Genomic DNA, 24,645 nt, shown 5'->3' on the forward strand with positions numbered 1-24,645 from the left:
CTCTCGGCTGCCTCTCGGCTGCCTCTCGGCTGCCTCTCGGCTGCCTCTCGGCTGCCTCTCGGCTGCCTCTCGGCTGCCTCTCGGCTGTGTCTCGGCTGTGTCTCGGCTGCGTCTCGGCTGCGTCTCGGTTGTTCTCCGCTGTTCTCGGTTGTTCTCGGTTGTCTCTCGGCTTCGGCTGCGGTTCTCGGCTGTCTCTCGGCGCATCCCCCCACCTTGAGGGCGGCGCGAGGCCTCTCTGGCGGCGTCGACCCTCGCTCGTTCCGCTTGCGCTTCCCGGGCACGTGCGGCGAGCAGGCGAGGTTGAGGCGGACGCAGCGATCGCAGCGCCGCGAGTCTGGGCGCGGGGAGGGGGTGCGGTCAGGCGTCTCCACACGCACGATCTGGGGGTGGGGGTGATTAGGTCAGGTCAAGTCAGGTCAGGTCAGGTCAGGTGCACTTCTCCACACATCACGATGTGAACAGGTCGGGCGCCGCGAGGCGCTGGGTAAGCTGTGAACGGCGTCTCTTCACACCTCACGATGTGGTGGGGGAACGGGCAGGCAGCCCCTCGCGGCACCGCGGCTAAACGGTTGCAGTGGCGGGTCGTGACGGAAGAATTGTCGGGTGGGGTGCGGTGCGGACGACTCCCTGGCGCCTGAGGAGGAGGAGGAGGAGTCCTGCACGGCGCCGCCGAAGAGGCACTTGACCTTTGCGCGCCGGCACTCGGTGCACGCCGTCTTGACGGGAGGCAGGTCGCTCTCACACACAATGTTTAGCTTGACGCACCGCGCGCACGGCCGCTGGTGCGGGCTGCACGCGGCCTTCGCCTTTTGGCAGCCGCGGCAGGCGCGCTTGGTCACAAAGACGACATCCGCGGGCGCGTGCGAAGACATGACGGGCTGTCCGCGTGCGCTTCTCGCCGGCGCGTCGTGCAGCGCCGGCCCTCCCGGAGGCCTCGCAGGCGCTGCGGCGGCGTGGGGGACAAGAAGCGGGGCGACGGCGGCGGGCACGGCGGGCGGCAATATGGGCGGCGGCGCGGCGGCCTCGGCCTCGGAGCCCAGCGGCCCCGGCAATATCGGCGGAGCCAGCACCAGAGGGCCAGCGAAGCCGGGGCGGTGCGAGAGCGGAGCCAACTGCGCGACGTCGTCGGCGACGCGCGGAGGGGCGGCGGCGGGCGCGGCGGCGGCGGCGGCGGGTGTTGGCGAGGGTTTCTCTTCGACGGGCGTGGCCTCGGGCTCGTGGAGGAGGAGGGGAGCCATGCAAACACACCACTCTCGGAACGCCGATGCGCCTGTGATCGGCGGAAGAGCCGGCCGAACAGTCTTGATTCGGTGTGAACACGATTTTTTAGAATTTTACAACAAAACTCCCTCGCACAACACTGGGCACGGGACTGGCGCGCACTGGCACTAACACAGGTACACCACGGGAGCCGCCTAAGCGACTCCTGCGAGGGTGGCGAGGCACTTAGCTCCGTGCACCCGCCCACCCCCGCCACAGGCAAGCTCATTCACGACCTGCTCTGCGATGGCCGTGTGAAGAACGACTGAGATGCGCTGCTTCTGCAGCCCCAGCCAGCTCTTGGTGGTCCAAGTCACCTCATCGAGGTACTGGGCCCGCGTCAGCTTGTTCTGTAGCACGTCCGCCGCTCTCCGGAGGGAGGATCTCACGGACCCCCTTTCCGAACCCGCCGAACGATTCGAACAGCAGCAGCTGCACTTCGACGCCCTTGTCTTCCCTGGCGTAGCGATAATCCCCGCCGTAGGACGGTATGCGGCGGTCGCCGCCCACCACCCTGCCCCCCCTGGTATGCCAGCGCCCAGTCCCTTGCCCTCTCTCGCCCTTGCTCTTCCTCTCCCCCTCCATGCCGCCCCCCCGGTACCCTTCCCCCTCCCCCCCCCCCTCCTCCTCTCCCCCCCCCTCTCCCTGCCCCCCACCTCCCTCTCCCTCCTCGCAGTAGGGCCCATGCCCCATGACCATGTTCCGGTAGAATGATTCAGTGTTGCCGAAAGCGACAAAAGCGCCCTTCCGACCGTGCTCCCCGCTGCTGCTGAGGGAACAGACGACCTTGACGTCTCCGCAATAGTGCGTGCCGTCCTTGCCAATGTTGTCCGCGTCCACGTCGGGTTGTTTGTTGTAACTCTGACCGAGGTGGGCTTTCGGCTCCATTCGCACAGCGGTGCCCCACGCGGCGCGTAGGGCGAGGATGAGGCGTCGAAGCGTGTACTTGTGTCTGGTGTTGTGGCCCTGCTGCGGTACGTTGACAGCAGCGTCGCCATACTCGTCGTGGGTCTTCCCATTCCGAGTCTTCTTGCCCGCCGCCGCGGCCTGGCAGGCCACGTCGAGGGGGAGACCCAGGCGGCGCTGCACCGAAAGACGCATCGCCCAAGTCTCCATTCGCATGTCATCCCGCATTGGGATGGCGTTGAGGAAGGCGCCGGGTTTTCCGTCGGCAAGGGTTTAGGTTCTAGCGCGTGTGGTATGCCCATCACCGGCGCGAATCGCGGTTGTTTCGCGTTGTTAGCCAGACGAGGTGATGTCGAGCAACAGCCCGCAGTGCACACCCGCGCGCGCGAATGCAGGAGCCTCCCTCTATGCACATCCGGGGGGGCAAAGGGTTGGGTTTGTTGGGGGTATGGCGATGCGTGCACACCGAAAAGATGCTTCCTAAAACTAAAATGTTTGAAGAAACTTCACAAACATGAGCGCCCGCCATATAAAGGCGCCCGTTGACTCCTCGCGCCCGGTGCTCGCCCCCGGCACGAATGCCTCCGTCCGGCGACTCCAGCCCGAGACGCAGCCTCTGGCCGCTGCGCCGAAGGCGGCGCCCGCCGGCGCGCGACGGGCCAGCACCGCAGCGCTTCTTCCTCCCATCGTTGCAGCTGGACGCCGGCCGCGGCGCCCTCGTCGGTCCCAGCCTCGCCGCCCTGTTTGACATCGGCCCCGAGCTGGGTGCGGGGCGCACGGCAGTTGTGAACCTCGCGGTGCGAAAGGCGGGCGGCAAAGCGTGGGGTAGGAGCGCCCTCAAGCGCTTCTCCGTGGCGGACCTGGCGGAGCATGAGGAGGATGCAGAGATGCTCCTCGCCGAGGTGGCCATCCTGTCGGCCGTGCCGCCGCATCCCGGCCTCGTGCGGCTGCTGCAGGTGGCGTGTACGCCGGCAGCGGTGGCGCTCAATCTCGAGTACATTTGCGGCGGAGACCTCTTCGCCTACATTCTGGAGGCTGGTGGGCTGGACGAGGCCGAGGCGCGGCCGCTCTTCGCGCAGATTGTGGCCGCGCTCGAGCACCTCCGCGCGCACGGGATCTGCCACCGTGATGTCAAGCCTGAGAACTGCTGCTTCGCCGACCCGATGCGGCGAGTGATCAAGGTTGTGGACCTTGGCGCCGCCGCATTCATCTCTAGCGCCGGCTTCACCTCTCTCGCCGGAACGCCGCTCTATGCGGCTCCCGAGATCTGTCCGTGGTACTTTGAGACGGTGCGCTCTGCAGACCGCCGCCCGGTCGACCCGCGGCTCTCCGTCTCCGCCTTCTCCTCGCCCAATAGCTCGCCGCCCGACACACCGACGCCACAGCTGAAGCAGCGCAACGACGTCCAGCCGCCCGCTGCCGGCGACGCACCGCGTAGATTCGACGCGCTGGAGAGTCAGACCATACCGGCGCCGATGCCTCCGACGCCCACGCTCGAGGCCGAGTTTGGGCCTGGGAGCGGCGCGGGGAGCGTGAGCGGCTCTCTGCAGCCGTACGGGGCGGAGGTGGACCTGTGGGCGTTGGGAGCCACCCTCTACGTCATGCTCTCCGGCGAGCCGCCCTACGACCAATCGCTCGAGGTGAGACGGGACAGGGCGGAGATGAGGCAGGTTGGGCCCCGACACGTGAGACCGACTCATTCCTCCCTCTCCCCCTCCTTTCCCGTTAGGAGGAGGAGCTCTTGGAGCAGATCTGGGCGACCCCGCCGACAGGCTTGCGAATGAGAGGCGCAAGGAGAGGAAAGGATCTCCCGCGCCTCACCCTACGTCCTGTCCTCATCAGGCGTGCCAATGTCCTCCGCGGCGTGGCGCGGTGTCTCGAACGAGGCCATGCGGCTAATCCTGAGCCTCATGTCACGCCGCCCGGAGAGCCGCCCAGCCTACGCTGCGGTTCGGGCGCATCCGTGGTTCGCTCGCGTTGCTGCTTCAGGCCCCTCGGTCGGCGGCGCAGAAGCGCGCGCGTTGCCCTTTGTCCCTCCTCCGAGGCCGCCGGGTCTAGAGGATGCGACGGCGCCGCGCGGCTCGACGCCGCCGCCGCAGTCCTCGCTTCTGCCCGCCCCGAGCTTGGCACCGCCCTCGCTGTCTATGCCGGCGCTGCCGCTGGCGCCAACTGTCAATGACCCCGAGGTCGAGGAGGGGCTCGCGTTTGTATGCACCACGCTCGACCCGAAGAGAGTACACGATTTGGCGGGCGATTTGCAGCTCCTTCTACTCCCTGAGCCGCACGCCATCGGGAGGGTGCGAGCGGTGACACTGCGCTTCGATGGGAGAGGCGGAGTGACTCCGCTGCCGCACGCCACGCCATCGCCGCTCGCTGTCACCGCCTGCACTCGCCTCGGTCTCCTGCGCTGGGCTACCGGAGAAGGGCCCTTCACTCCGGCGGCCGACCCGGCGGTCGGTTCCTTGGCGCCGCGCCTCGTCAGCGCGCTGGCACCGGAGAGGAGGGCGTTTCGAGCGTGGCTAGCAGAGAGACGAGCTGGCGAGAGGGAGTGTGTGGCGCCTGTGGGGCGCAGCCCGAGGCGCGTACCCTCCTTCGCGAAGCTGCGAGGCCGCGCTGCTAATGGTACTCCACGCGACCACTGACCAGAGTTTTCTAAAGATCGCATCGATATCTCTCTCACGCCGCACATGCTCTCTAGAACTCACACGGGAGGATGAAAGAAGGGAGAGGAGGACGAGCGGCCCGCACGCAGCTCGAGCCTCGACGCTCGCAGGCAGCTGGCAGGCTGCGAGAGCAGACAGCGCCTGCTGGCCATTTCGAGACATTCGCCAAGAACGCTAGCTACATGGGAGGGCTTCGTGAAGGATGGATTGAAAAACATTCGAACAAAGAAGAGGCGACGGGAGGAACCAGCAGAGGATGCAGTGACGTGACACCCCCCCCACACACACACACGCACACACCGACACACACACACACACACACATAGGCTGCCGACACACTCTCACGCGTCCACGGCGCTCGGACTGGATGGAGCCGGGCGGGACTGGCGAGCGAGCGGGCTGTGTTGCACTTCTCGACCACAGTGGTGTACCTGTGTTAGTGCCAGTGCTACAGCTTGCCTCAGAGGAAGACATGCTCTGCTGTATCATGGGGAACGCGGTGCGCCTGCGGCGGGCCGCACCACCACCCTTGGCAGCACAAAGCTGCGCCAGAGGTCCGCCAGCCCCGGCGCCGCCCCCTCGCCGTCGAAGCGCTCCTCGTCCCAAGCGATCAGGTAGCCCAGCCGCATCACCTCGACCGCCCGCTTGCGAGCCGCCTCCGGGAAGAGCTCGTGCGACTGCGGCGACCACTCCGCCGCCTTGAGGATGAGCCTGCCCACCTCCACCGCCGCGGCCGCTGGCTCCAGGCTGGCCGGCCTGAGGGAGGGCAGAGGCGTGGGGTGTGTCCAAAGAGAGGATCCGGCGAGTGGGGGAGAGGCCATAGCGCGCCTCATAGCGAGGGCCTTGGCCTCGCCCGCCACGCGCACGCCGAAGCGTCCCGTCGAAGCGCTCGCGAAAACGACGACGCCGACCTTGCCATTCATCGACGGCCGCGAGACGAGAGAGTGGATCGCGACGGTGGAGCCGACGGCCGCAGCGGTCGGATCCGACTCGCCCCACGAGCAGAGGACGCGCGCCCGCTCGAGGGCCGACGGCTCGCCGGCCGAAGAGTCCGCGCCGCCGCGCAGCAGCGCCCGCGCCCGGTCGACGGTGAGCGCCTGCGGGAAGAGGGACAGTGAGCGTGAGGATAATGCGCTCACGCTTCTTCAGCCGCTAGTCTCGGGCACGCCTCGAGGTGCTGGAGCGGCGTCCAGCCGCGGCTGGCGACCAGCCAAGCGGCGAGGTCGGCGTGGCCGCTGCGGCTTGCGGCCTCCTCGGACGTGCCGAGGAGCGTTGCGGCGCGGGAGGCGCCGTAGGAGGAGAGGAGCTGAACGACCTCGAGGTGGCCCGCCGCGCACGCCATGCTCAACGGCATGACGCCGTCCTCCTCGGCTTGGTTGACTGCCGCGCCAGCCTCGAGGAGCAGCCGGGCGAACTTGAGCTGGCCCTGCTGGCACGCCACGAACAGCGGCGTGACGCCATTCTTCTTGGCTTGGCTGACCGCCGCGCTAGCCGCGAGAAGCAGCCGAGCGATCTCGAGGTGGCCGTTCTGACACGCCATGAACAGCGGCGTGGCGCCATCCTGCTTGGCTTGGTTGGCCGCCGCGCTGGCCTCGAGGAGCAGCTGGGCGCACTCGAGGTGGCCGTTCTGGCACGCGATGAGCAGCGGCGTGGCACCTTGCTCCTCGGCTTGGTCGACCGCTGCGCCAGCAGCGAGAAGCAGCCGGGCGCACTCGAGGTGGCCATTGTGGCTCGCGATGAACAGCGGCGTGGCGCCTTGGTTCTGGGCTTGGCCGACCGCCGCGCTGGCCTCGAGGAGCAGCCGGGCGATCTCGAGGTGGCCGTTAAAGCACGCGATGTACAGCGGCGTGGCGCCGTCCTCTGCGGCTTGGTCGACCACTGCGCCCGCCTCGAGTAGCAGCCGGACGATCTCGAGGCGGTTGTTCTGGCACGCAGTGTGCAGCGGGGAGACGCGGCCGTCGTTGGTTTGGCCGACCGCCGCGCCAGCCTTGAGGAGCAGCCGGGCGCACTCGAGGTGGCCCTCCTGGCACGCCATGAGCAGCGGCGTGGCGCCTTGCTCGTCGGCTTGGTCGACCACTGCGCCAGCAACGCACAGCAGACGGACGATCTCGAGGTGGCCACTCTGGCTCGCGACGCGCAGCGGCGTGAAGCCGTTGTTCGTCGCTTGGTCGATCGCCGCGTTGGCCTCGAGGAGCAGCCGGGCGATCTCGAGGTGGTTGTTCTGGCACGCGATGTACAGCGGCGTGCCGCCTCGCTTCACGGCTTGCTTGATCGCCGCGCCAGCCTTGAGGAGCAGCCGGACGATCTCGAGGTGGCCGTTCTGGCACGCCATGAGCAGCGGCGTGGAGCCATCCTTCATGACTTGATCGACCGCCGCGTTGGCCTCGAGGAGCAGCCGGGCGCACTCGAGGTGGCCGTTCTGGCACGCGATGTACAGCGCGGAGCCGCCGCGGCTGCCAGTCGTCACCCCAACGCTCGCGCCGGCTTCGAGCAGCAGCCGCACCGCCTCGGCTTGCCCGTGGCGAGCGGCCAAGGTGAGGAGCGTGTCCTGCTTCTCGGTGTCGAGCCGCGCGTCGAGCTGCGCCGTGAGCGACGTGCCGCGCGTCCCCCACTCGGACAGGACGGCGCGCAGCGAGCCCAGGTCGCCCACCGCCAGGTCGGCCGGGAGGCTTTGTGATCCCCAGAAAGAAGAATTTTAGTATACAAGCCCCTCTCACAGCAGACTGGCTCGGACTGGCACTACAAATGGCACAGCAGGCGACGGCCCCTTACGGGTCGTCAAAGAGGCCGGCGTACTCCTCCGGCCGCTCCTCCCCCTCCCAATCCTCCCCGGGCTCTGGCTCCTCCTCCTTCGCCCGCGCCCTCGCCCCCCGCCGGCGGCGATTCCGTGCGGCCGTCGCCCCCGCCCCCTCCCCGCCCCCATCACGGCCGGAGCCGTACCACCCAGCGCGCACGAGGAACGAGGACTGAGCCTCAACCTCGTCCAACCTCACCGCCCTCACGGCGGCGTCGCACGCCTCAGCCCGCGAAGCGCCAGCAGTATGCGCCGCGGCGTACGCCGCGTCGCCGCGGCGCATACTGCTGGCGGCCAGAAAGAAGAAAAACGTCCGAGGAAGTACCCGTGTGGACCGGAGGTAACAGCAGCAGCAGCACCAGCAGCAGCAGGGCGCGCGGGGGGGAGGGGGGGCGGCGGGTGTGATGGACCCGAGAGCGATTCGCCTTGGCGTTTGTTCTCCCCGAGAGGCAAGAGAAAACCGAGTCATATCTCCCCGAGATCGCAGCCGCGTGATGAGGCAACTTGAAATTTTGCCGGCAAGGTTAGCTCCCCGGCAAGGTTCAAAATTTTAGCTCCCCGGCAAGGTTAGCTCCGGCCATGTGAGGCTTGGGCTGAACACAGTTTTCCGGAAAACAAAAAGGAAAACAGAGGGTCCCCAGCACTTTGCGTTTCCGGAAATTTCCAGGGAAAACAGAGGGTGTTTGGTGCTCCATTCTGGAAACGTTTCCCTGAGTCTGAGAGCTGGTCTGGGGCAAAATCTGAGGCAAAATTGAAGAAATCGACAAAATACCCAGGCGGTCGCAGGGTAATTTCCAGGTATACACGGGTTCTCCGCGAAATTCCCGGCATTTTGCCGCTTTGGCCTAAAATTTGGCTGATTTTGGGCCCAAACAGAGCCAAAAATTTGACGATTTCCACGCAGTTTTCCCGGGAAAATAGAGAGGAAAAGAGAGGGTGTTGTAAAAAAGGAAAGGAAAACAGACGGGGTGCGAGAGGCAAACTGTGTTCAGCCCAATGTATGAGGCTACCGACTGCACTCCAAGCACACCACAACACACATTCAATCACTCGCGAGAGAGGAGCACCCACCGTGGGAATTCGGGCCGAGCCGCTTCAGTGACTGTCGTTTGGTAACCACCATCTCTCCTCGCCCTGCAGGGGCTGCCCTCAGTACTCGACCCTTGCCCCGGCGTAGTCGAAGAAGGCGCCCGAGTCGGAGGGAGAGAGCCCGTCGAGGACGTCGAGCATCGAAGCGGTGCTGTACTCCACCGTGAAGAGCTTCTCGGGTCTCACGTTCTTCTGGAAGGGCACACTCAGTCCCGTGTCCTACACGCGCGCGGGGGGGAGGCGGGGGCGATGAGGTGGTTCAGGGCGGAGCCTCGCAGCCCAGCAGCGAGATGTGTCCGTGCCCACGCCTCAAAGAGCGACCGTGGGCGGGATGACTGGCGGCGCTCTCTCAGCTCGTGCCGTCGCCACTACTGGCTACTCCGGGCGCACCGCGGTGCCGGGGTGCAGCGAGACCGCGTAGACGTCGCGTCGCCGCAGCTCGATAGCCATGTTGACAGTCGCCATGTTCAGCGCCGCCTGGTCGCGCTTCTCTTCTCTTCAGTGATGGCATTCCTTCTCTGGCGACGGGACAGCTGCTCAGCGCCGCCTATTCGCCGAGGTGATGCGCCACGATTCGCCGAGGCTCCGAGCCCCAGGATGACCCATGTCCCGGTGCCGCCTTTGACATTCGGTACGACCACCAGCCGCCCAGCCTACGGTGCAGTGTTCCGAGAAGGCTCTTCTGACGAAGACAAGACGGTACGGCCCCAGAATTTAAATGCCGGTTGTCTCCGATCGAGCCGACGCGCGCAGACAGGTTGGCGACGATCGCGCCTACACGACGCGCGTGCCGTACGGCTCCGGAAAGCGTCCGGAAAGCCGCGCGCAGCACGGGCTGGCGCCGCCCTTTGCGAGCAGCGGCGCGATCGCCTGCGCCATGAGCACCGGCCCGAGTGCGTTGGTCGCAAAGACGCTCTGCATCGCCGTGGCGTCGATCGAACCCAGCGACCGCTCCGGCATATACTCCGACGGCAGCGTCTCGGCGGCGGCCGACGACTGGCCTCCGTGCAGCTTGCCCGCCACGTTGAGCAGCAGGTCGACCTTGGCGCCTCCGAGGTCGGCCTTGAGCTGCTCGGTGAGGGCGCGCGTCGACGCCTGCTCGGTCACGTCGCACGCCACCGGCAGGATCCGGCCGGGGTACTCTGACATTAGCCTCTCCAGCCCATCGGACGTGCCGGAGCGGCTCGCGGCGACGATGGTGCTCTGCGGCGCTCGGCGAAGCAACTGGCTGGCGAACCCAAGGCCGAGGCCGCGCGATGCACCCGAGACGACGACGAGCTTCATCGCAGACAACCTGGTGGGCAGGACACTGGCCGAAGAGACGACCATTGCTCGCTCTGTTCGGCCAAAGCCATGAAAGTGCTCTATCAAAAAGAATTTAAACAAAAGAACTCTCAAAAAGAATTTTACCACGAAAGGCGGTCGCACAAAAAGAATCTTACCACGAAACTCCCTCGCACATTTGCACACATGCACAGACACACAGCCCCTTCCCCTCCCCCCTCAAGGGCGAGGACACGCACAGGCCGCACCTCTAGTGAGGCCCGCATAGTATGTGGGAGACTCGTGCCGCCGCCCCTGCCACCCCTGTGTCAGTGTGCCTGTGGTAGGAGAGACTGCCAGCGACAAGCTGGAGGCAGGTCGCTAGACTGAGATGAGACCGCCAGTGGAGTTGGGAGTCCACCGTGCACCGCGCTGCGAGCCTGTCGTGTCCCTTGTCAGGAGCAGGAGAGCCCCACCTGTCCCCCTGATCGTTCTTCCAAAATCCTGCTCGTGCAGGTGGGGAACCTGTCCTCGTCCCATCCCTCGTTTGGCGTGTCTGTTTTCTTTCTTTCTTTCTTTTGCCCAGTGTTGTGCAAAAAGAACCACCCCCCCCCCCCTCCCCTGCGCCCATTCCCTGCCCTCTCCCGCCACACACTCCGTCAGAGCCCCCTCCCCTCTTGCACAACAGGAATTCTGACAATTAACCAGCTACTCGATTCAAATCAATGGGCTCGCCCATACCGGAGTGGTTCGACTCCACGCAAACCCGGAGTGGTGAGGGGCTGGTCGTGCGGTGTTCTCAGGCCCAGTGAGGTAGTGCATCCGACGGTCCGGATCCTGCTGAACAAGCTCCTCTTGTAGCTCGATCGGTCACACCGCCATCGCCGTTGGGGAGAGGGGGGACGACACTGCTTCGGCAGCGTGCACCTCGATCCTGTACCGTGTTTGTTATGACCCGTGCAAGCCCCGCAGAGGTGCGGGCGAGAGGGCGGCCCGAGCCCGAAAGGGCCCGCCCTCGACCTTGCTCTACATGGTAACGGATAAGAAGAGAAACACCCCCGGACCGGGACGCCGGCGGTCGAGTCGGGACACGCTGTGGTTCAGACGTCCCCCCCCTCGACGCAGTCGAGTGACTGACATGAATAGGGAGGAGAAAGTGTCCCCCACATATCACCACAGACGCAGCACAGGGGCTCCAATCCTGTCCGCCGGGGCCTCGGCTAGATCTCCAGTGGGGAGTGCGAGGGCTGGATCGACTGCAGCGAGAGTGTGGGTTGTGGACCGTCGGGATAGCGTGTGGCGTAGATGTTCTCCTGGAAGTAGAGAGGCTGATGTCTCTCGCCCTGCAGGAAGGAGAAACTCGGACGGGAGAGTGAAAACTCCTCCCTGCGGCATGTGCGCAGAACGGGTTGCGCAATGTGCGGCATCCGTGTTGAGGGCTCGGGAGGGCAACGACGGCAGCGTTGCCGAGCTTGTACAGGGGCCTCAATCCTGTCCCCGATGGGGTGCGCCTCTCGCCGCGCGCGTAGCAGTCGGCGCGCGGGTAGCCTCAGAGATGCGCAGAGCGAGATGCGGTTATCAGCAAACCAAGCCCTGTGCTTGGATGGGCGCGGCGAAGCCGCGGCGCAGTGGATAGCGTGAAGAACTCGAGATCGCTGGGATCTTGAGCCGCCGCTGCCACGTGCAAGCCCCGCAGAGGTGCGGGCGAGAGGGCGGCCCGAGCCCGAAAGGGCCCGCCCTCGGCCTTGCTCTACATGGTAACGGATAAGAAGAGAAACACCCCCGGACCGGGACGCCGGCGGTCGAGTCGGGACACGCTGTGGTTCAGACGTGACCCCCCCCAATGAACATACCAGTGAGGGAGGGCGAGACGATCGAGGGGTCCCGTACCATGCGGAATCGACCCTATCCAGTGCTCAAGTGCTCAAGTGTAAAGACCCCAAATCGGGTCGGAAGTCTGACTTCGGACCCGATTAGCTGCCGCCTCGCCGCGCGCCGCTGCTGCCCTCGCCAGCAGCCGCCGCGGGCGCAGACATCGATTTCAACTCACGCGACGCGCTCGGCCGCCGCTGGCGGCTGCCGCAAGAGCGGCTGGCTCACGACAGCGTCTCGCCGGTTGCCGGATAGGAGAGTACAGAACGTCTGGAGTGTAACTGTGTACGTGAGATCGGTCTTGATAACAAGCACGGTCGATCCGACAAAGCGATACACTTATTCCTATCTCGCTGGAGGGCTGGCACGGAGCTCTGTGCCGGCACACAGCAAGAGCCGTGCGGCAAGAAGAGCTCGATGGGGAGCGAGAACCGTCAGAGGTGCTCACCCAGGTCCACCCTGATGCGGTCAGTTCCCCCCAGGTTTGACCGCTGCTGCTGACCCGTCGCCCCCTACGGCTCGTCATCCTGAGATGCTTGGAGGGAGGGATCCGCCGTCGGCTCCGCCGTCGAGCTGAGGTGGGCTGATGCCGCCGCCGCAAGGCGGCACGCGGACGCTCCGCCGCCTCGTCGTCGCGCTGCCTCGGCCGCGGCGCCTCGCGAGACACGGGGAGTTGGCTACGGTCGCGCACTAGAGCGGGCGTCCATTAGTCCAAAAAGAAAGAAAGAAAACGGACAACCCAAGGGAGGGATGGGAGGACGGCACGCCGCCACCACACAGGGATTTTAAGGAGAGGGGTGAGCCCACGAAGGCACCAAGCCCTTCTCTGTTTTTTTTTGCAAAAAACGGCGGTTTTGGCCCCAGAGTCATCCGACGGGGGAACATCTAGACTGGCCATGCTCAAGGCTGCCTCGCTTCTGTTCGTCGCTCTGTCGGCGTCTGCCCTGCCGGTGCGTCGCTCCGCCCAGCCGCAGTTACTCACATGCAGGCTGAGCCTACACGCATCACACGAGTGCGCAGGCCAACACCGTCAACGACATCAACCCAACCGCTCGCAACACCACCTTTGCGCCCAAGCCCAACCCTCCCGTGCCCGACCCGGTGAATGATCCCGCCTGGCTGATCGCCACCTCCGGCTTCTGCTCGAACCTCAACGTCGTGATGAAGGAGCGCGACGTCGAGGCGAGCGAGACGGAGGGCGATACCGCGGCCCACTTCATCGCCGGCATCGAGTTCAACTACTACCCGCAGACGGCGGTCAAATTCACCGATTTCCCTCACCACCTCGCGAAGACCATCGAGGGCGACGCGGCAGAGGCGGACGCGCTGGTCTCAAGCGCGTGGGATCACAAGAACATCGCGCTGCTCGAGCCCACGTCCTCGTGCGGCGCTGACAAAGACCAGGCTTGGGGCATCTCGGTCTTCAAGGTGGAGGAGCACCGCCCTTGCGCGGACGGCGAGACTGCGTGGGAGGGCCACCCCTGCGTCCACTACTCCGGCTACGTGTCGGCGGCTACGTCCAACTTTGTCAAGGTGAATGAGGGGCGATTCGTCTGCCAGCTGTTCGTCGACTCTAACGCTTGGTGCGAAGACGCCCTCAGCCTCGCCAATAGATTTAAGAGAGAGGGAGTATACTGGGGAGTGTGGAGTTCCCATTGTTAGGTAAGATGGCTGTGTAGGAGAGCTTAGCACGGTTCGTCTGCCAGCTGTTTGTCGACTCAGATGAGAACTGTGCCGCGGAGTTGCAATGCCTCGCCGTACCCGTCGCGCTGCCCCACACGGGGCTGTGCTGCCAGGCGGAAGCAGTCGCCATCACTGCACTTGCGGGCCTGTCGTCGTGGACGCGTCCGCAAGTCGGAAAAAACTTGCGGGTGCGGTATGTCTCGGGGTCCGAGAGAGCGATGTGCTTGTGTCCGCCTTGTGTTTGTTTTTTCCTACCATCGATGGCTAGCTCAAAAAAACTTACTCGCCGGAAAAACGAATACTTTTGTCCACAATGTGGAGGGGCCCGCCGCAAACTGCCAAACTTGTCACCACCGGGTCGGCCCGGCCGTGCTCACGCCCTCCCCTCTCATGACACCTTGCACACTATTCATACCCTTTGCGGCGCTCCTTCGTCCGCCGACGCAACGCTGGTCGCCGGCCTTGTCTGCAGCGATCTCCGCCTCGAGAGGCGCCGAGCAGCTCTCAGCCATGCAGCTGACCGCCGAGAGTGAGAAGAAGCGGAAGCAAAAGGGCGAGAGCCAGGTGGAGAGGCGGCAATACAACAGCGTGCTCGGGGAGCTGGAGTCGTCCAAGCTGTATGGTCAGACGCCCAAGATGTTTGAGCTCGACCAGCTCGCAAACATGCTGCGGAAGGGACGGCTCAACCTGTTCCCAAAGTACCAACGCGACTATGTGTGGAAGCCGGAGCGGGCCAGCCGGCTCGTGGTGACCGTGCTGTGCAACCGCATCGTGCCGGGCGTGGTGCTGCACGAGAAGGAGAAGGGGGTTTACGATGTGGTCGACGGCAAGCAGCGGCTCACCTCGCTACTCTGCTTCTACATGGCAAGCGAGGACCGTAGCTTCCTCGCGACGCTCATGCGGCAGCCGCCCGTCTTCGAGAGGCTCTCGAAGCTCGATGAGAATTACGAGGACCTCAACGGCCTCTCGTACTCTCACCTCTCGCGCGAGCGTCAGTTTGCGCTGCAGTCCTTCACCGTTTCCTGCACCATCATCCCGCACGACACGCCGCGCCAGGAGGTGTTTGCAGCCTATGAGGACATCAACTCGGGGGGCGAGGACCTCAAGGCGCAGCAGCTTCGTCGCGCCGCCTACTTTGGTGCCTACATCGAGCTGCTTGACAAGCTGGCCACGAACCTCGATTTCCAGTATGTGCGGGACCCGCGAGCGGCGCGCGCTGGCACGTACACCCTCGACCCAAAGGAGTCGGACCGTGAGATGATCCTGCGCGCCTTCGCCTTCAACCGTGGCTGGCAAGGCTACATTCGGCCTGTGAAGACCTTCCTCAACCTCGAGCTCGAGAGCTTTGAGGAGCTCGACGAGGCGCGCAAGCCGGTGACCCTCCGTGAGCTGGAGGAGGAGTTCTGTTGGGTCCTCAAGACGGCGCGGCAAGTCTGGGGTCCGGAGGACGCGTTTGCCCGCAAGTGGGAGCCCTCCCGTTCTTGCGACGAATGGGTCTGGTCCAACTCGGTCAGCCTTCAGCTGTGGGACGTCATGTACTCTGTACTCGCGGAGCTGAGGCTCGAGAACTTCTCGACGCTCTCCTTCACGCAGAGTGCGGGCGGCATCGTCAATGCCTTCAAGCGCCTGTTTGAGCGCGACCTGCTCGATATGGGCGGGCAGGTGACTGTTGCCAAGTTCGCTGCGCGGCGCGACCTCGTCAAGGCGACACTGAAATCGCAGCTGCCGCAGCCACTCTCGAGCAGCCGCAGCTTCGCCAACCCCGAGGCGCTGCGCCTCCGCTGCTTCTCGGCCCAGCTCGGCGCGTGCGCCATCTGCGGTCAGCCGCTGGACCCTTCGCGGCTGCACGACGGCACGTACGCGCACCTCGATCATCGGGTGGCATGGGCGAGGGGTGGGCGCACAACGGCGGAGAACGCGCAGCTGGTGCACGCCGGCTGCAATCTGAGCAAGGGCGCGGGGGGGGGCTCAGGCTCAGCGTGCCCGCGTGGCGAGGGTTGAGAAGCGGATCTTGCTCGAAGTAGTCAAGAGAGCTCAAAAGTTGTGAAATGTATTGTTTGATGCACGGACGAAAAGAACCACACATAAACTAAACAGGGGTCCCGTACCATGCGGAATCGACCCTAGCGCCCAGACAGGCGGGCGCCGATGCGGTGGGAGGGGAGGGAGGCTCTCCCAACGCTTTCTTCTTTTCATCGCGCGTTATCCCGTCTCAACTCTCTCGGTTGGAAGGCCGTCCAAATCTTCATTCAAATCTCGAGCGAATCTTATCTCGAGCGAACTTAAGCGGTACGTGCACACGTGCACACAGTCCTAGCTGTGAGCCGTACGTCCGTACGTGACACACCGCACACGTACACGGCACCAGAGAAGCATGCTGCATGGGATGAGGGGCGAGAGACTAACATGATAGCTCACCACGGGACGGCCCCGAGCGCGAGCCCTCTACAGCAAGGCAAGAGAACAGACTCGCGCCGTCGCCATCGGAGACACCTCCCCCCATGCGTTTGTGGCCGGGTCGAATATCTCCACCGTGTTGCGGATCACGCCCTCGTCCTCCTCGTCCTCGTTCTTGCCGCCCACGGCGTACAGCTTGCCGTCGAGCACCGCCACGCCGACAGCAGCCCGCGACACCGCCATCGGCGCCATCTCCTCCCACGCATTCGCCGCCGCATCGTGCCGCTCGACCGAGCTGAGGGTGTCGTCGTCGTTCAAGCCTCCCACGGCGTACAGTTGAGCACCGCCACTGTGAGCTCGTCCCGAGCCGTTGCCATCGGCGCCACCGCCTCCCAGGCGTTCGTCGCCGGGTCGTACCGCTCCACCGAGCTGAGGGCGCCGCCGCCACACCCGCCAACAGCGTACAGCTTGCCGTCCAGCACCGCCACGGCGTGATAAAACCGCGCCTTTGCCATCGGCGCCACCGCCTCCCACACGTTCGTCGCCGCGTCGTACCGCTCGACCGAGCTGAGCACGTTGTAGCCGTCATCCTGCCCGCCCACCGCGTACAGCTCACCGTCGAGCACCACCACGCCGAAAGCTACCCGCCGCACCGCCATCGGCGCCACCGCCTCCCACGCATTGGCAGCCGGGTCGTACCGCTCGACCGAGCTGAGGCGATTGCGGCCGTCATCCTGCCCGCCCACCGCGTACAGCTTGCCGTCGAGCACCGCCACGGCGTGATCACACCGCGCCGCCGCCATCGGCGCCACCGCCTCCCACGCATTGGCAGCCGGATCGTAACGCTCCGCCGAGATGAGGCGGCCGTCGTCGCCGCTGTACCCGCCAACAGCGTACAGCTTGCCATCGAGCACCGCCACGGCGTGAGCCTGCCGCGCCGTCACCAGCGGCGCCACCGCCTCCCACGACTTCGTAGCCAAGTCGTACCGCTCCACCAGGTTGGAAGTCATGTCGTCAGCCTCACTCATGCCGCCCACCGCGTAGAGCTTGCCGTCAAGCACCGCCGTGCCGACATACATTCGTGCCGTTGGCATCGGCGCCACAGCCTCCTCCTCCCACTCATTTGTGGACGGGTCGTACCGCTCCAGCGAGTTGACAAACTCGCTATAGCTGTCACGGCCGCCAAACACGAGCATGCGCGGCCTCTCGCGCTTCTTCAGCGTCTCCTTCCAGCCGCGGCGCCACGCGCGGCACGTCCCCTTGACGGCGTGCTCCGTGGTCGGCAGCTGGGCGAGGATGTGCGGGGCGAGGTCCGGCGAGAGGAGGACCTCGGAGAGGACCCACTCGGGCTGCTCCACGAGCCGTGCGGCGTGCTCCTCCGCCACGCGCAGCGCGGCGGCGCTCCAGAGGGGCGCCTGCTCGTCGATGAAGGCGACGAGCTGCTCTGGCGAGAGGCCAGACAGGCGGGCGCCGATGCGGTGGGAGGCCATCGGCAAGCCAAAAAAATACGCCGGAGCTCGTCCCCTCCTCCGCCGGTGGTACCGTGAGGTGAAGGGTGACGGGACCCCCCCAGACGGCCCGCGCTTACAGAACAGAGCGTGCAAGTACTACAAGCTGACGAGCGACAACGATGGGGAGGCCATCCGCTGGACAAGCAACTACCAGATCATCAGCAAGGTGTACATGAAGAAGCACTCCAGCCTGCCTCTCTGCTATTCTCTCAGTGCGGCAGACAAGAAGATGGTGACGTCCACCATGACGAAGATGGTGGGACCGGAGGCAGAGTAGAGACTAGAGTATGTGTGCAGTAGAGTCCTGCTGGTCTCCTCTTGATAATGTCATAAGTGTGGCTGGTGTGTGTCAGAGCCTGACAGCACCCCGACAGCACCACCTGACAGCACCTGACAGCAACAGCCCAACGTCTGACAGCAGCAGCAGCCTGACAGCTCTGACAGCTCCGACAGCGTCTGACAGCAACACCCGACAGCTCCGACAGCACCCGACAGCTACAGAGCCCCTCTGATGTCAGACACGCACCCGACAGCACCTGACAGCACTGACAGCACCCGACAGCTGGTCTGACAGAGGCACCTGACAGTGCCTGACAGCTGCCCGACAGCCCGACAGATCACCTGACAGCACCTGACAGCCTGACAGCCAGGGCTCAGAGAGGCAAAGCCTACGAGGGGTGGTGGAACCACATGTCACGGCCACTGCCGGCTCGACCCCACGATAGCCTCCGGAGGCTGACTTTGCGGCACCATCATCGGACGATGTCGACGAGTTGGGTCGCTCTCGCGGTAGCCAGATGACCGCTCATACTAGGAAGTAGGATCATCGACCATGGCCGCAGGGAGCGCGGGGGGTGGCGCTGGGAGCAACACGGAGCTCCGTTGGCGAGACGTTTTCAATAAAGCCGTATAAATAAATTAGTACAACAGTTAGATGCGATTCAGATTCGAGATACGGCTCTAGCTTCCTTTCATTGGCTAGGGGACACAGAAGCTCCCATCGTTCATAGAAGGAGGCGCCCGAGGAAACCCTCGGCTCACGGTCCACACACCTTACCCCACCCCTTTCCTACCTTAGTTAGCCGCCTCCGTGCCGCTATCTCTCTCGAGCTTTCTCTTCGCCGCCACACGATCTCGTCCTCTTTCTCCTCCTCGCTCCTCGCACGCCCTCGCTACCGCCACCGGCGTGATGCTGTGGCGGAGCCTCTGGCGCTCCCTCCCGCTCTTTGGGACCCAGGACGAGGCCGGCGCTCAGCAATTGTGGCCGGCCTCGGACTCACCCGTCGTGTAGCTGTGCACCACGAAACCGTCCGCGTCGGTCGAGACCGACTCGTCGAGCGGCTGGAAGTCGACCAGGTGGCGCAACTCGACCTACACAGGGGAAGAAGCTCCTGATGTGAGGCTGGGTCCGCTTCTCCCGCAGCTTCTTGCAATACGCCGTGTCGCTCCGTGCACGCAGGGTGGACAATACAATCTATACCAAGCGTGAGGTGTGTGTCGTGTGTGTGTGTGTGTGTGTGTGTGTGTGTGTGTGTGTGTGTGTGTGTGTGTGTGTGTGTGTGTGTGTGGGCGTGTGTGTGTGTGTGTGTGTGTGTGTGTGTGTGTGTGTGTGTGTGTGTGTGTGTGAAGTGACTGTGCGTATATCTCGGGCCTGCAACAGCTTTGACGAGGCGAGCTCGGTGATGACGATCGAGCGCCCGTCCCCTCCGAGGTTAGGGCCCGCGTCGACCACGGCGATGCGGTGGCACGAGCAGTCTTGCGTCGGCAGCGGGATGACCCGTCGGCCGAGGCAGCGCGCCCAGCTCTCCTACAGCCAAGATGCCGCCGAGATGCCGCCGACATAAACCGCCCAAAAGTTGTGGGGGCATATGCGTGTTCGGGGCTGGGGTGGGGGGGGGGGGGGGGCGAGCTCGCGTCCATCCGTAGCACGACGACCGCGTCGACCGCCTGCCACGTGCCGTGTGGACGCGTCGTGGACGTGTCCTGAACTAGGCGGACCGATGCACCGCCGACCACACCTCGTCCTCGAGGAGGTCCGAAGCAAGCGCGTAGATGAAGTTTCCGCGGCCGCCGCTGCCAAAGGCGAGGTGGATCAGGCGGATCGTCTTGCACCAGGGCGGCCCGCCGAAGGCGTAGAGCTCGCGCGTGTGGCCGCGGCGCGGGTCGATGCGCACGAGAGAGTTGTACGAGCCTGGAGGGCCAGGGCCAGGGCCACAGGGCTAGGGCTAGGGCTAGGGTCAGGGCTACCATGCAGGCAGGGCCATAGGGCGAAGGGCGCTATAAGGGCAGAGGGCTAGGGTTAGGGCTACCAGGTAGGGCTATAGGGCTAAGGGCTGAGGGCTAGGGTCTAAGAGCTGACGAGCCGAGCAGCGTCATCCAGACTGAGCCGTCGGGCGCGGTCGCGACGGCGGGGCCTGTGGGGCGTGTGTCCTGGACGTGTCGGGGACATGTCCTGTGGCGGTCGAGGACCCACTGTCTCGCGACGGCGGGGCCTGTGATGCGCGGCGTCGCGCCGCTCGCCGGGAAGGGGACCTAAAACAGAGCGAGAGGTGGCAGTCACAGACAGAGAGGCGTGCAGGCGTCTCCTTGTGGAGCTCAAGGCCGGGCCGTCAGCTGCTTGCTCTCGCCGCTCTCGCGGTCGATGTAGAGCACCGTGTCGACCCCGTCCTGCGGGACGTAGACGTTGCCGAGCGAGTCGAAGTCGAGCATCGGCGGCGAGGTGAGGCACGGGTAGAGCCTGCCGCCCTTGCCCTGACCGCCCTTGGCGCTCGGGTCGTACTCGCTCGGCGCCACGCGCCACACCGCCCACCCGTCGGGGAGGGGCGTGTCGTGGCCTCGCCGCGCGAGCTCCGCCATGTTTGTCTCGTTTGCGTCCGGGTCGCAGCACGAGCTGCGGCCGCCGCGGCCGCGCGAGCGGCAGGGCGTGTCCTTGAGCGAGCCTACACTCTTCAAACTGGACCACTCATCCCACCCAGAAGGGTTGTGTGCGTGCGACTCCATATGGTGCCGCCCTTGAGGCCGACCCACAGCTCGCCGGAGATCGGACACTCGCGCATGCAGTGCGGCCCACCGACGCGCTGGGTCTCGCCGGTGGCGGGATCGGTGCAGAGCGTAGGCACCTTGAGGACCTGCCGAATGCGCAGCGGGTGCTCTCCGCGCACATCGACGAGGAGCAGCTCGTTTGCATACTGCAGCGTCATCCAGAGACAGCCCGGGTGCGCCTTTGAGGGAGAGATGTTGTGCAGGCCGGAGATGCCAGCACCCGTCGCAGCGTCGCATTCGCCCATCCTCCATGCGTCCTGGTCGTCCACCAGCACGCCGCGCTCGTCGACCGGGATCCGCACCAGCGTCGAGTTGCTCATCTGCGACACAAAGACGCACCGCGTCGACGGCTCGTAGCAGACCTCGTGCGTTTGAGTCGCGCGGGGCAGCTTGATCTCCTTGATGAGCAGCGGCCTCGCCTCGTTCTTCACAGGGTCAAAGTGGACGAACTGCGGTGGCTCGTGCAGAAGCTCGCCGCTCTCGAACGCCTCACGGTTCGGCGCGTTCGGCTCCGTCCAGCGGTGATCCACAGCCTCCTCCTCCCCGGTTGGCTTGCTGCCGCAAGAGCCCATCGTGCCTGGCCGACGTCACGAGCGGCACCGGGCTGTTTTGTAGGGCGATGCAAAAGGAGGCGGTCCGTATTCTTTGCCAGTCGCCATTCACAGACTTGGGCTTGTCATCGAGCACTCTCTCTGAGCGCTGGTCGATGAGAGGTTGAGGTTCACACTGTTGAGAGAGAGATTTTTAGCAATACCAAACAAACTGTTGTGTGTGTGTGTGGACCTCTGTGTCTATGCTCGCGCTCTTCACATCTCTCCTGCTGCAATGGCAATGCGCTGCGAGCGAGCGGGCCGAGGGATTTTAAGGAGAGGAATGTGGTGCTAGCCGTCGCCCGCCCTTGGGCGTCTGCCTCTTTCTATCTCTCTTCGCAGTCCCTCGCCGATTCTCTGCAACCTTCATGCCACCTCGCGGTCGTCCCACTCTCGTAGTTCTCTCTCGTGTCGCTTCTTCCTCTGGTCGCGGTCGCTCTCCTCTGCCTCATCCTGCGACGCCGCCGCCGCTAACACGTGGAAAGGAGAAGACCTTGCCGAAGTGTTGAAGGGAGGGCGGCTCGCCGACCATCAGGGGCCGCTCTCGTTCCTGTCGAGCCGCTCTCAGCTTCCCGGGGGCACGAGCGGCGGCTATGGGTTGGTTCTCAAAGAAGGCCGCCAAGCCAGCCGAGGCGAACGCGCCAGCTACCGGCCGCGCCTCTTCCTCATCAAGGAAGAGCAAGTCGGACGCCGCCGCGCCGTCCGAGCCCGCTCCGGCCGAGCCATCGGCGGAGCCGCCCGCTGGGGCAGAGGCGGAGGCGGTGACGGAGGTGGAGGCCAGGCAGGAGGTCGAGGCGTACGAGCCGACGGCCGATGCGGCCAAGGCGGAAGGTGAGGCCCCCGCCGATCCGGCTGCCACGCCAGCGGCGGACGAGGCGGATGCGGCTGTGGACGCCTCGCGGCGCTCCTCCAAGGAGGTGATCAGCGCGAGGAGTGAGGTCGCCGACGCGCCCGCGGACGAGGTGGTGGCGGAGGCTGCGGCGGACGGCGAGGCAGAGGCGGCCGGCGCGGCGGAGGAGGAGGTGGAGGCCGGGACTGGCCAGGCAGCGGAGGAGGAGCCGGCGGTGGAGGAGGGCGCGGCGGCGGAGCCGGAGGCGGCGTCGGCCGATGCGGCGGGGTCGGAGCTAGTCAAGGCACTGTACGCCTTCGAGGCAACCGAGGGGGACCACCTCGGCTTTGGCGAGGGCGACGTGCTCGTCATCTTGGACAAGGCGGACGACGGCTGGTGGCCCTAGAAGCGGAAGGAGAGACACATCTCTCCCCAGATCTCGGAACCTAGAAGCGGAGTGCAGATCCGATCTCCCCAGATCTCAGAGCCTAGAGGCGGAGGGCAGGCCCGTGAATCGTCCAACTCGCGCTCAGTTCTGCCGTCTTCACGCAGAGCACAACCCGCCCCCAAGATCAATGCATACAGTCGAGAACAGACAGACAGCGACGGCAGTCAGCAGGCTGCACTGGGCCCCGGGAAGGCGGACGCGAGGACGGCCTCTATGCGCGTGAGCTCGAGTGCTCACACCCTCGCACTGTTGTGCCGCAGGCTGGTGGACCGGCTCCAAGCAGAGCGAGCCAGGGCGCGTCGGGATCTTCCCTGGCTCGTACGTGGAGGGGCTCGGGCTGGCAGAGGCGGCGGTGGCGGCGGCGGGCGAGGCGGCGGGCGAGGCGGAGGGAGAGGCGGAGGGAGCGGCGGAGGAGGAGGGGGGGGAGGCGGCGGCGGCGCCCGGCCGCGACTCGAATATGTCGGACGCGTCGCAGGCATCGACGGCCTCGCAGGCAGCCGACGCCAGGGCGGCGATCTTTGCTCAGATACAGGCGGCGGAGGCGGAGGCGGCGGAGGCGCCGAGGCCGGCTCCCGCGGCGACGGGCGGCCCGGCGGCGCTGAAGAAGTGGCAGCAGCAGGAGCTGCCTAAGGGCGACGAGAAGCGAGTCCGGGCGGTCAAGTTGGAGCGGGTCAAGGCGGAGAGAGGGCAGCTCGCAGCTCGCCCCCTAGCTGTGGACAGCGTCTCTTCACACCTCCCGCTGTGAATAGGTGGAGGGCAGCTCGCAGCACGCCGAGGCCATGCGCAACCTAAAGGACATCAAGGCGCGCGCCTTCCCTAGAACAGCGCCGGAGCGACGCGCAGACTGTTTCTCCGTTCCGCTCCACCGCCGCGCCCTCGCGAGAGTCCCCAAGATTCCCCGAGATTACCCGAGATTACCCGAGAGTGGGCCGACGAGCGGGAGGGCGAGGTCCGAGAGGACCCGCGCAGCGAGCGCGCCCCGCCGCGCGTCAATCGCCTCGCCCGTGCCGCGTCCGGAGCCGGCGCAGAGAGCGGTGCCGCCGCACGGCCGCATTCTTGGCTTCCAGCCAGCGGTCGAGGCAGCGGTCGAGGGGAGACGCACACGCACACGCACTCAGCGGTGTGCACTGCTCTCGTGCCCCTCGTGGTTCACGCGGTGCTCTGAATCCGCGCCCGCGAGAGGACGGACTCCCACGCCGCCCCACGAGCCACCCGCGCGGTGTCGCGACCAGCAGCCGTGCGGAGACTCGGCAGGAGACCGTCCGCAGCCCCCAGGATCGTCCTCGTCCGAGATCGTCATCGGCCACCATGACCCTCCCCGCGCTGGAGGCTCTTGTGTGCACGGCACGGCCTCCCCGCCCTCCTGTCGTAGGCCAGCATTCCCAAGGAGAAGACGAACTTCACCGCGCGAGACAAGGCGGCGCACCCGAGATCGCTCGAGATCGCCACGAGATTGCGCCGAGATCGCCCTCGAGATCACTCTACAAGGGCACCTCCGCGACGCGTCCTCGACGCGTGTCCACAGGCGATGATGAAGCTTGAGAACAAGGCGATGGGCCGTTCTCCCGCGTCGACGCCCGGCAGCCTAGAAGCGGAACGCGGATTTGCCCGTTGACCAGACACACGCGCGGCAGGACGCGGACTCCACTGCGTTCTCACTGTACCCGTAGCCCCCGCACGCACGCAGTGGTCTGAGTACCCCTGCGCGTCGCACCGCAGGCCCGGCTCCTCCCCGGCGGGCTCCGAGGGGCGCGCGGACGCAGCTCGAGCATCACAAAAACGGAGCTCATGCACCGCCGCGGACGGCCGACCTCTCCGTTTTAGGCGCGACTCCATCCCGCGCGCGTCAAACGTGCGCAAGGCGAAGGAGGGGCTCTTCGCGGCGGCGGAGAAGGAGCCCGAGAGCAAGCTGTCGCAGGCCGAGGAGGCGACGCACAAGCTCGCCGCAGAGAGCCAGCCACAGCACATCACCGCCGCCCCACACACCGCCGCCGCCCGGCCCGAGCCGCCGCCGACCCTCCGCAGCCCCGCCACGGCCACCCCCGGCGCCGCCTCCCCGACCCCAGCAGTACACCTCCCGACCCACGCACCCACCGACGCGAGACGTCGACCAAGGTTCGTGCGCTCACCAGCGCGAGGAATGAACTGGTTGGTCGATGCGGTAGGCGAAGCGCAAGCTCGCCAACCTTGGGGTGGTCGACAAGAGGGCTGCGTACGGGGTCAAGTCTAAGAGCGGGTCGCAGCACGCAAAGGCCCCGTCTTCCCAGCTCGCTGCTGCCTGCCTCCCTCCCTCCCTCC

The 24,645-nt window shown here is 65.6% G+C and overlaps 6 protein-coding genes across 6 annotated transcripts in view; 3 read left to right on the forward strand and 3 right to left on the reverse strand.

Moving 5' to 3' along the window:
• Positions 1 to 506: 506 nt before the first annotated feature.
• On the reverse strand, positions 507 to 872 carry EMIHUDRAFT_228482 (hypothetical protein; the record flags this gene model as incomplete). The annotated part of the gene is made up of 1 exon (XM_005786897.1): positions 507 to 872. The coding sequence occupies one exon, from the start codon at positions 870 to 872 to the stop codon at positions 507 to 509; it is 366 nt and encodes a 121-aa protein (XP_005786954.1).
• Positions 873 to 3,053: 2,181 nt separating this feature from the next.
• EMIHUDRAFT_71404 (hypothetical protein) lies at positions 3,054 to 4,133 on the forward strand (the record flags this gene model as incomplete). The annotated part of the gene is made up of 3 exons (XM_005786898.1): positions 3,054 to 3,439; positions 3,698 to 3,806; positions 3,966 to 4,133. Coding segments are annotated over 3 exons (663 nt in total), but the record flags the coding sequence as incomplete, so codon positions are not given.
• A 4,639-nt stretch (positions 4,134 to 8,772) lies between these two features.
• On the reverse strand, positions 8,773 to 9,996 carry EMIHUDRAFT_71357 (hypothetical protein; the record flags this gene model as incomplete). The annotated part of the gene is made up of 4 exons (XM_005786899.1): positions 8,773 to 8,931; positions 9,103 to 9,201; positions 9,416 to 9,547; positions 9,598 to 9,996. 4 exons carry the CDS (start codon positions 9,994 to 9,996, stop codon positions 8,773 to 8,775), a joined length of 789 nt encoding a protein of 262 aa, XP_005786956.1.
• Positions 9,997 to 12,743: 2,747 nt separating this feature from the next.
• EMIHUDRAFT_111223 (hypothetical protein) lies at positions 12,744 to 17,715 on the forward strand (the record flags this gene model as incomplete). The annotated part of the gene is made up of 5 exons (XM_005786900.1): positions 12,744 to 12,797; positions 12,868 to 13,380; positions 14,032 to 15,408; positions 17,214 to 17,405; positions 17,518 to 17,715. The coding sequence occupies 5 exons, from the start codon at positions 12,744 to 12,746 to the stop codon at positions 17,713 to 17,715; spliced, it is 2,334 nt and encodes a 777-aa protein (XP_005786957.1).
• Positions 17,716 to 18,392: 677 nt separating this feature from the next.
• On the reverse strand, positions 18,393 to 21,052 carry EMIHUDRAFT_467587 (hypothetical protein; the record flags this gene model as incomplete). Its single annotated transcript, XM_005786901.1, has 7 exons — positions 18,393 to 18,809; positions 19,072 to 19,245; positions 19,353 to 19,385; positions 19,457 to 19,629; positions 19,886 to 19,970; positions 20,091 to 20,377; positions 20,410 to 21,052. 7 exons carry the CDS (start codon positions 21,050 to 21,052, stop codon positions 18,690 to 18,692), a joined length of 1,515 nt encoding a protein of 504 aa, XP_005786958.1. The 3' UTR covers positions 18,393 to 18,689.
• A 536-nt stretch (positions 21,053 to 21,588) lies between these two features.
• The window catches only part of EMIHUDRAFT_441237 (hypothetical protein), a 4,144-nt gene continuing 1,087 nt past the window's right edge, over positions 21,589 to 24,645 (forward strand). Inside the window, exons 1-6 of the mRNA XM_005786902.1 lie at positions 21,589 to 22,074; positions 22,748 to 23,023; positions 23,097 to 23,201; positions 23,720 to 23,862; positions 24,172 to 24,274; positions 24,513 to 24,599. Coding sequence (XP_005786959.1) covers positions 21,664 to 22,074; positions 22,748 to 23,023; positions 23,097 to 23,201; positions 23,720 to 23,862; positions 24,172 to 24,274; positions 24,513 to 24,599 — 1,125 coding nt within the window. The 5' untranslated portion in view covers positions 21,589 to 21,663. The remainder of the gene's footprint in view (positions 22,075 to 22,747; positions 23,024 to 23,096; positions 23,202 to 23,719; positions 23,863 to 24,171; positions 24,275 to 24,512; positions 24,600 to 24,645) is intronic.

The sequence above is a fragment of the Emiliania huxleyi genome (genome assembly GCF_000372725.1).
Source record: "Emiliania huxleyi CCMP1516 chromosome Unknown EMIHUscaffold_148, whole genome shotgun sequence".
Classification (NCBI taxonomy): Eukaryota; Haptophyta; order Isochrysidales; family Noelaerhabdaceae; genus Emiliania; species Emiliania huxleyi.